This window comes from Scatophagus argus, chromosome 24 (assembly GCF_020382885.2).
Source record: "Scatophagus argus isolate fScaArg1 chromosome 24, fScaArg1.pri, whole genome shotgun sequence".
NCBI lineage: Eukaryota > Metazoa > Chordata > Actinopteri > Scatophagidae > Scatophagus > Scatophagus argus.
In genome coordinates, this window is record NC_058516.1 from 12,982,622 (window position 1) to 12,993,206 (window position 10,585).

General features: G+C 43.2%; 1 protein-coding gene across 1 annotated transcript; it reads left to right on the forward strand.

Moving 5' to 3' along the window:
- Positions 1–603: 603 nt before the first annotated feature.
- LOC124055811 (serine/threonine-protein kinase pim-1-like) lies at positions 604–4,072 on the forward strand. The gene is made up of 7 exons (XM_046382938.1): positions 604–685; positions 1,191–1,346; positions 1,765–1,859; positions 1,985–2,029; positions 2,156–2,374; positions 2,990–3,170; positions 3,283–4,072. Exons 1-7 carry the CDS (start codon positions 604–606, stop codon positions 3,717–3,719), a joined length of 1,215 nt encoding a protein of 404 aa, XP_046238894.1. The 3' UTR covers positions 3,720–4,072.
- The last annotated feature ends 6,513 nt before the right edge of the window (positions 4,073–10,585 follow it).

The window sequence follows — 10,585 nt, forward strand, 5'->3', positions numbered from 1 at the left end:
AAAAGTGAAACTGTCTCAGTAACGCTGAAGGATTAACAGAGCAGTTACAACACAATCTGGCTGCAGTCTATTTGTCTCTGTGCATCACAGAAGGCACCACAGGATATCATTGACCTTACAGATCAGTCGTTTTCACTATCATAACCCAAAAATTGCACAAAGAATGTGTGGTTTATTGGGCGTTAGCTAACTGGCCAGTTAAGAACGACTCCACCTCCACTCTACTCAGATGGCCTTTCTGTGCAGTTCAGATGATGTATGACACTTTGGATATGGAAAACCTTGGAGTTTTTGCACCTCTCGTGAGTGACCTAAAACTCATGGAAACTCATTGGCTACGTTTTTTGGGGGGGTAAAACTAAAGAAATATGAAAACAATAATAATGATAATTTACCTTGACATCTCTCATACAAGTTACTGTACACTCTAATTTGCATATTCTGGAACACCAGCCAGTTCATATCATCAAAGCACATTCCGGGTTCTGTTTGCTAGAACACGTGCCTTTGATCGCTGAGAGAGCTCACACACGCACACACGTGTTGGATCCACATTCACTTGTTACTGGAAGTTATCAGATTTGAAATTTCTGTAATATCATCATGGCAAATAACAACTCTGAACCCCTGAGCGACATTAAGAAGGAATCGCTCAAGAAGAACTTGAAGAGAAAAGTCAGAGAAGGTGAAGATGGACTCTCAAAGACAAAGAGGAGAAGACTGAACTACAACCAGGCTGAGAAGGAATCAGGATCGGCCTCGTCTGCGGACACTGGCAATGGTAAGCGAATCATGTGAAGTTAGCGTTCAACATCATTAGTTAAATGTCAAACCTGAACAAACAAAACCAAACCTACATTCACAGAGAAAGACCATGAGACCAGAGTGAAAAATGATTTTTAATGTCTCAGCTTTAGAGGGTTTTGATGTGGCTATTTTCAGTTTGGAAGGGAGCAGGCGAACTGTTTTCCCTTTGCCTCAGGAGTCTTTATGCTAACCTAATAACAGCTCAAGCATGTGTTGGGATGCGTATTTCCCGAAATGACGAAATATTTCCTTAACTGAGAGATGCTAGAGAAGAAAATTAGTTTGTTATTTTGGAAGTCACTGAATGACAAAGGTGGACTTATTTTCTCCATTAGTGACTGGTCATTAACCTGGTGGTCCTCTTTTTCTCTTCTCCTTTGCAGGAAGCAGCAGCACACAGTCCAGTAGGTGCGGTACAACAGTGGAGGATGTGAGCAAGAGGACTGGAAAGAGGAAGGCTGCCGCTGATGAAGAAGAACCCTGCGCGAAGAGAAGGAAGGGCCGGCCAACCATGAAGGATTTGATAGATTCCCGAAGAGGTAAGTAGTAATTAACACGTTCGTGTTAATGTGCAACACAAAACAGTCACATTAATGGTCACACTGATGCCCTGATTTGGAAACACAGTGTAATGTTATGTTATGTACAGGTGGTTTTGAGTTTTTGCCCCAGCCTTTTGTAGCCCCTATAGCAGCATGTTTGAACTGTGCTCCTGGCATCAAATTCATTATAAACATGTATGCACAAAAGTCATTGCTCATAAATATATAGTTTTCAAACTGTTTTCAGTGTAGTATATGCCAGAAAAGATGAGCAAGTTGTCACATTTTGTTTCCTTTGTTCCACACAGCGGCCCATCTTTTTCAGAATCACTCTAGAAAGGATTAATTTTAGAGCTTTTTTAATGTGTAACTGATGCTCCTGGCAACTAAACAAAACATGTGTTTGTCTGTTTAGCTGAATTTGAGGCCAAATACCAGCAGGAGAATCATCTCGGCGAAGGAGGCTGTGGATGTGTGTTTGCTGGCTACCGCAAAGCAGATCATTTACCTGTGAGTATGATACACACATTGTGAAACATACATTTACACACATTCACTCATACACACACTCACTCATATGCACACACACAGTCTGATCAGGAAGTGCTAACCAAAGTGCCATTTGTGTCTTGTAGGTTGCCATCAAACACATAGCAAAAGACAAAGTGTTGTGCAAAGAGGTAAGTGAGCAACACCAAACAGGATGCTGCACTCAGCCCAGTGAATGTGTGTTTGATGAATCACGCTTTTCTCTAAACCTGTGGAGCTTCTCCTTCTCTTACACCGTTTTTGCTTCAACGTTTCAGAGACGAAATGGGAAAGAACTCTCAGCTGAGGTGGCTGTGATGTTAAAACTCCAAGCTGGAAGAACTGGATTAATGGAGGAATCAGCACCCGTGTCACTCCTGGACTGGTATGATCTGGACCAGGAGCTGATCCTGGTGCTGGAAAGACCAATGCCATGTATGGACCTTTTAAATTACATCAGGACAAACAGAGGCCACTTACAGGAGGACAAGGCAAAGGTAAGCTGCTCGAGCGTGTATGTGTGTGTGTGTGTGTGTGTGTGTGTGTTTCAAACAAGAACTTAATGACTTGTGACTTACCTGTAACATACTGTAACATATAGCTATTGCCACAGGTTCTCCTTGTGTTTCTTATTAGCACCTCTTTGTGCCACAGCGGACTGTGCTGCCCATTTGTCTCGGTATCTAAAACCATGTCACCTTTTCCATCATGTCTGTGGAAAATATTCTGGTTTTCCACATTGGAAACACAAGGAAGAACCTAAAACCAAAGCCCTACATGTTCTTACAGCTTTATGTTGTAGGAGGCTCCATATCTCTGATGGAGTAAGAAGCAACCTGTGTAGGCTCTCAGACAGGTTGGAAGCAATCTGGTTTGGATGACAAAACAAACTGAAATTATGACCATCTCTGATGGACGTTTTTTGGGTGTCTGTGGGTTTGAAATGTTGCTGATCAAAAGTTTTGTCCTGCTGTTGTTGTCAGCTTTGAATCACAGCAGTTAAGCCAAAGTTAACCCAAACCCCACAGCCATGACACAAACTGTTGAACCTCCTCACAGTCTGTCTCCCCACTCCGATCCCTCACTTTTCTATTTGTGTCCCTCTCTTCCAGATCATACTTAAACAGTTGGTTGATGCAGCAAATGAACTCGAGGATAAGCGCATCTTTCATCGGGATATCAAACCGGAAAACATCCTGATTGAGACCAGCTCAGATGTGCCGCGTGTTCGTGTCATTGACTTTGGACTGAGCTGTTTCTTCAAGAAAACATCAGTTTACCGTGTCTTCTGTGGTAAGCCATCTGGCTTTTTCTTCTGCCTCTCACTAATTTACCTGCCTGTGACTTTAATGTTTAAAGAAAGACGCTTTTCATCCTCAATTATTATCACTTGTGTGTATTGTAGGTACCCCCCAACACGTCCCTCCGGAGTGGTACAGTCATTATACCTACAGGCCCGGCCCCACCACAGTGTGGCAGATGGGAGTGGTCTTATATGAGCTGCTCCACAGAACAGTCCGATTTGATACCACAAGTTTCCTCAGACATGAGCTGCCAATCAGGGATGAGCTGTCCAGAGGTAAGAAAAACGTACTCATATGCAAACACAGAGCTGTTCATTTCCATTCACCTCCTGAGGAATCACTGTGGCTGTCAGCTCCAACTTTCTCATCTTTCTTTCCCTCCAGATTGCCGGGATTTCTTACAGAAGTGTTTAAACACATCCTACATGCTGCGACCTACCCTGAAGGAGCTCCAGCTTCACCCATGGCTCAGATAAACCAACACTACACTCACACACGAGTTCATGCCAATACAATACATTCACAATACAAGAACTAATTCTGTTCTCGTTTTTCTTCACCAGGACCGTCCGCCATGCTTATACAGGTTTTCTCCGGGTGCTCCGGTTAGACCAACTGCAGTTCCTTTAGGCCCCCCGGCCGTCCGCGGAGAGGAGGATCTCTCTTTGAATTGCCTTTCCCGAGGTTTCTTCCCATTTTTAATCTGGCCTCAAGGTTTTGGGGAGTTTTTCCTCGTCTTCTTAGAGAGCTTGGGCCGGGTCAGGAGCTGCTTATGATTTGTGCTTATGGCGAAAGCCATATCACATCATAAGGAAAAAAAATGGATACTAATCTATCAACTGGTCATTTTGTGATATTAAACTAGAATAATAATAAAAAAGAAACAACTTAGACTGTTACAGTTTCTGAGACTGATTGCAGAACAATAATCCTATCAGATAAAACAGGCTTGTCTAAATGAATGGACAAGACCTAAAATGATGAAGTGTGCTCTCTGCTTATGACTTTACATTGCTTTATGCTTCACTCATGTTGGCATAATGAATAAAAGTTTTTAAAATGTTTTTTTTAAAACCCGTGGCATCATATTTACTTACTTTCTTCCTATTTACACAAACAGCTTTTTTTTTCCAAATTGCTATCACAGACCCTGCATACCAATGGTACCACCCTGAAACTGTTGAAAGTGAGCAGTCTGATGAAGTACAGTATATTTCGGTCTTCTATAAAATGTCCATATATATCAGAGAAATCCATGGGCCAACCACACTGCACCATTACATGCAAAATGCTGAAGGTAATACATGCAGACACTGCCGAGAACAGAACAGAACCGAGAACCTTCAATCCTGAGGTGTCTTTCTCTCATGACTTGGATGAGTTTCTGCCAATCCCTGTCTTGCACAAGTCGCAATATCCAACCAAAAGAAAATGACTTGTTGCAAAGGAAAGCAACTCTCATTTAATGATGCCTCCACAGCAAGGTCCCAGTCACTCATTCTTGAAAAGCAAAAGTGATTAGAGGCTTTTCGGGGCAGTAAAAAGGCTGTGTAGGGATTTTAAGTAATCATTAAGTAATTACAAATTTTAATAGTTATTTGTGACTATTTTTCTGCTGGTGCTCACTTTTTAACAAATATGGTCTCTGAATGAAAAGAAAGTTTTAGCATTTTTATATGCGTTCTCTTCCAAGACGGAAGTAATTTACTCCTTTTCCTGACCTGTTTCACTATAAAACCTAACAGTATATCTTGATAAAAGAAGTAACATAACTTCAGCTTGGAAAAAAAGTTGGACTCATGAAAAAAACCTCACTCAGAAATGAATTGCTTTTGTAATAGCTCAGTTGTTTTGAGTGCCTTAATATTTTGGAGCAAGTATAAGTAATGATGGAATAATTCCAGCTCATTCCAGTGACCCATTTTCTTGGAGCTGACTTTATATCATTGCAAAAAAAAATGTTTATTTCAGTTTATAAACCACCATGAGGTGAATAAGGAAGCTAAAGAAAGCATGTAAACATTTGTTTTATGATCTAGCAAAGTATAACGATTTGTTGTTGATTACATAAAATAAATATTAAAATTTGTTAACCATGATTAATAAATCACGGAAGCAGGCCTATATTTGCAAGCAAAAATGACCGTTTTTGTGTACAGGGCGGGACAGTGGTGCAGTGGTTAGCACTGTCGCCTCATAGTAAGAGGGTTCCAGGTTCGAATCCCGGTCTGGGCCCTTCTATGTGGAGTTTGCATGTTCTCCCTGTGCCTGTGTGGGTTTTCTGCGGGTTCTCCGGCTTCCTCCCACAATACCAAAAACATGCACATTACGTTAACTGCCTACTCTGCATTGTCTGTTTTCGTGTGTCACCCCTGATGGATCAGCAGTATAGAAAATGGATCCCCTGTGTCTCCTCTGTGTTAATCCTGTCACATGACCCGTGCTGCTGGAATTTGCATATGCGGCATAAAATAAAGATTAGTTTCATGTTTGTAAGATCCTGCATCAGGAAGTGACGTAATGAAGCAAAAGAAATGGGGAGGGATGTTGATGAAAAATAAGACACAAGGCCCTCTGGCTGTGCCACAGGGGTGGGTACAGAACGTTCTGAATCAGGTTGGCCAAACTTGGGCATACTCAAAAAATGAGACCGGCAGCAATAGATATACACAGAGTGTTGTTTTCTATCAGTTTTCTATCAGTGTTAGCCTCTCATTTCTACAGCTGTCGGCAGTGTTGCCCTATGCACAATTCATCATTTAATAAGGTCTCTTTGAAGTCTGTTGTATACAGTGATGCACATTAAAAAACTGAATGGCTTTTGTACAAAAAATAAACATGCATGATCCTTAATATGCTGTCGCTGGCAATCATTTTGAGCTGAATCTATGTTTCAGAAAACTCTGCAACATTTGTGTTAGGGCACAGGTAGAGCTTTTTCAAGTTCAAGCCTTTCGCCAGGACATCCTTCTCAGACTGGGAGAGAATTCTTTCTGATAAGTTCTTGACCCATACTGATGCATTTGTGCACATGCCACATGCTTTATTTATTGTGATTAGTTCTATTTTTTGTATACCTTTTTTTTATAATGACCATTCTCCATGTAGGCCTTGTTTTTGCGAGTGAAGCTTTGGGGGTTCCTACCGCAGTGTGTAAATAGGCCATAGATGTTATGGTCTGTGCCTTTCCTTCCCCCCTCATGTGTGCTGTTTTCTCCCTCCCCTTTGTTTCTTGTGGTTCCTTGCTTGTGTCTCTCTGTGTCTGTGTTCTGGGTGTGGCTCATCAGTCCTGCTGCCAATCAACTCCTGCTGCCAATCTGCCTGCTCACCTGAGATCCATCCACTAATCATCTCCAGCTGTACAAATACCCTGGCTCTGCAGTCTGCTCTCTGCCAGATCGTTCGGTCTACCTTCTGGTACTAACCTAGTTAGGATTGAGTATACGCACAACACTTTGCATTGTTCATCCTCTGGTCTCTCTCTTTTTCATTGTGCCTATGGCTAACTAGCTAGTTATTGTTAGCTTTTTTTTCCCCTGTGTGATCTTTTGCTAAAGACTTGTGTAACCTGGGTGAAAAAACCCACATATTAGTTTCCTTCTACTCTATTCTGATATCGTGAATCCATTTTGCGGCTGACGTCATCACGTTGCTACGGTCATGTGACCTAGCGTGGCCAATTGAGTGGGCATAAGTGACTAGCGACCGGTAAGTACAAGAGAAGCACACTTGTCGCGTGTTGCTGGAGGAGCCGGCCACCGAAGCCGTCGAGAGCGTTTGTACGAAGCTTGAATGTTGTTTAACTGCAAATTAGCCAGGTTTTGATGGCGAGCTAGGAATCAGAGAGTTCAATGGGATAAGCCTGAAGATTGAAGAAGGACTCAGCTGAATCGACCTTACTGCACTTTGGGCTGGCAGGAGGTTCCCTTGTGCAGCAGCCCCAACTTCTCATTTCTTTCCCCCACTCTGCAACTTCCAAACACGGCCACTACACTTACACTCCTCAATCCCTCAATACGCCTGGACATTCTCAAGCTCACACATTTTTGGGTCATTGAACTGTGTAGCAGCAAAAATAAAGAGTTACAGCTTTTCCTGTAGCTTGATTTCCCTGTCCCTTTTTCTCACCACTTCGAAGAAAGCAGACAGTTGGTGTTTAAGACTCACAGCCTTCCCAGAAAAGAACAAAAAATAAATGAACCCAGGGAGAGTGATGCCGTTGACTTGTTTTTATTTCAAATAAATAAATAAAAATAATAATAATAATTAACTGCACCAAGCAGGGCTTCTGCTTGATCTGCGGCAGGGCTGAGACTGGCTGAGGTCAAAAATGAGTGTCAGCTGGTCTGCCTTCTCCTCCATTGTGCTGCATACGCTCCAATTTATAAGTTTGCACCCATGCTTCCTGCAGGGGGCGCACATTCTCAAAGGAAAAAAGAAAAATATAAGCAAATAGAAATAAACACTAAATGCGGCTCCTACACACCGGCCCCTAATTATTCTCTATAGAATTCATTATCCAAATATACAAAAGGGAGCCGTATAATAAACAATTACTGGGAAATAAATACTGAAAATTTTGTAAGATAAAAAATAATGCATGAATATGAAAAGAATGTATTCCTTATGTGTGGCCAGAAACAGTCACTCTTCAGTGTCTAGAATTCGGCACAGTTTAGAGATGGGCCTCTCAAGGACTGAAGTCTTTGTCTGGATCTTCACTGATCGCACCAGGCCCCTTGCATCTGGCTTGGTCTCCAGCACTCTTCCTAATGGCCAGGATCCCCGAGGAGCAGTGGGGTCAACCACCAGGACAATGTCTCCCACATTTATGTTCTTTCTTACTGCAGTCCATTTCTGCCTTTCCTGAAGTAGTTGGAGGTATTCCTTGGCCCACCGGTGCCAGAAGAGATCGGCCATGTATTGAACCTGTTTCCAGCGGCGCCTGGCATAAAGGTCAGATCTCAGGAAGGTACCAGGGGGTAGGATGGGTTTGGTTTTTAGCAGGAGGATGTGGTTTGGGGTCAAAGGCTCTAGGTCATGTGGGTCTGAAGACACTGTAGAGAGAGGGCGGTTATTTAAGATTGCCTCCACCTCGCAGAACAGGGTTTGAAGACCTTCATCGATGGATTGTTGATGAAGAATGGAGTTCAGCACCTGACGGGCAGATCTTATTAGTCTTTCCCATACTCCACCGTGGTGTGATGCAGCTGGTGTGTTGAAACTCCATTCAACTCCATCTGGAAGCAGGGCATCCTGGATTTTTTTTTTCATTCAGTGACATCAGAGCCCTCTTAAGCTCTGCTTGGGCACCCACAAGGTTTGTTCCATTGTCAGATCTGATGTGCTTAACTTGGCCCCTCCTACAAATAAATCTCCTCAAAGCATGAATGCATGAGTCAGTATCCAAAGAGAAAGCGACTTCTAAATGAACTGCTCTGCAGGACATGCATGTGAACAGAACTCTGTACCTTTTGATGGTACTTCTCCCTCGAGAACTTCAATTGGGCCAAAGTAGTCCAATCCAACGTTGGTAAAGGGAGGGAGATCAGGCATGATTCTTTCCAATGGCAAATCTGCCATCTTCTGCTCCTTTGTTTTGCCTCTCACACGCTGGCACACAACACATTTGGAGAGCACCTTTCTTGCCACTGAGTTGCCCTTAAAATCCAGTACTTTTTACGGAGCTCTGAGAGCACGTGGTTCCGTCCACTGTGACCACAGCGTTCATGAGTGTGCTTTAAGAGAAGAAATGAGATGTGTGAATCCTTGGGCAGGATACAGGGGTGTTTAGTTTCTTCAGGCATTGCAGATTTATGTAGTCGGCCACCCACCCTTATGATGCCCTCATCTAGTACAGGATCAAGCCTACATATCCTGCTGCTCCTTTGCACTCTAGATGGGATCATTTCCAACGTTGCTATTTCAGCAGTGAATGCTTGTCTCTGGACGTAGGTGATGACTGACCTTTCAGCCTCTGCAAGATCTTTCACTGTGAGGAGCCGTCCATCAAGGCAGGTTCTGAAGTTCTTATGTTTTGATTTTACTCTGTATTTATTTGAGCGAGTAATGACTTGATGTGTGGGAAGCTTCTTTACCATTTTGACCATCTGCAGGAGAGTTTTCTTTAGCTTGAGGTACCATGCTACAGCTTTCAGAAGCTTCATCCAGTCTGAAAAGAAGAATATAAGATGATCTGGGGGGGTTTCAGTGTTCTTTATCACTGTTGTCAACACAGCAGTACTTTTTCGGACCTCTGGATCATCCTGCAACACCGAGCCCAATGCTTTCACTTGCCAACCTTCCTCCAACTTCCACAAGAATTCAGGTCCATGCATCCATCTTTTCTGCTGCATGAATTTGCTTGCGCTCAATCCTCTTGAGCAGTCATCAGCAGGATTGTCTTTACTGTGTACATACCTCCATTGAGAGGGGTCCGAGTTGTCACAAATCAGTGAGACTCTGTTGGCTACATATGTCTTGAACTTTGCCTGGTCATTTACAATGTACTTCAGTGCCGTTTGACTGTCAGTCCAGAAAACTGAGGGCTTTAATTCCAGGTGTAATTCTCTTCTCAGCATTCTGTCCACCTTCAGCAGCAGTGCTGCAGCAGCCAGCTCCAATCGTGGCACTGTGATGCACTTCAATGGAAGGACTCTGGACTTTCCTAGGGCAAAGGTGACATGTACTACATCCTGACCATTAACCAGTCTTGGGTAGCTCACTGAGCCATAACCACTCTCACTGGCATCAGAAAAGTGATGAAGTTCTACAGATTTTTTTATTCCATACCCCTTTGGTTTCAGACAGCGTGCAACACTGAAACCTTGGATTTTTTCCAGACTGCTAATCCATTCCAGCCATCTGTCTGACGCAGCTTGGGGCAAAGGTTCGTCCCATCCAAAGCCTCTCCGACAGAGCTCCTGTAGCAACTGCTTTGCTGGCAGAATGAGAGGAGCAAGAAAACCAGGAGGATCAAAGATTGAACTTACAACAGAAAGAATGCCTCTGCGGGTATGTGGCCTTTGGCTTAGATTGATGTTGAACTGGAAATTGTCAGAGTCTACACACCAATCAGAATCAGAATCAGAATCAGAATTCCTTTATTAATCCCTGGAGGGAAATTCTTGAAATCCCTGGAGGGAAATTCTTGCAGTCCCAATGCTCTTTCAGTAGGTAGGCTATCCTTGTCAAGATCCAGCTTCTTAATTTCCTTTGCCCTCTCTTCTTTAGGAATGGATGCTAAGACATCACGACTGTTGCTGACCCATTGAGTCAGCTGGAACCCACCTTTGTTACACAGTGCAGAAAGGTCTTTTACCAGTTGGATGGCTTCAGGCTCACTGACCACAGATTTAACACAGTCATCCACATAAAAGTTGCGCCGGACTGTTTCAGCTACCT

Coding starts and splice junctions, on each gene's coding strand:
- LOC124055811 (XM_046382938.1), top strand. CDS start 604: ATGGCAAATAACAACTCTGAACCCCTGAGCGACATTAAGAAGGAATCG. Junction 686..1,190: donor GAAGAGAAAAGTCAGAGAAG/GTGAAGATGGAC, acceptor TCTCCTTTGCAG/GAAGCAGCAGCACACAGTCC. Junction 2,375..2,989: donor TACAGGAGGACAAGGCAAAG/GTAAGCTGCTCG, acceptor CCTCTCTTCCAG/ATCATACTTAAACAGTTGGT.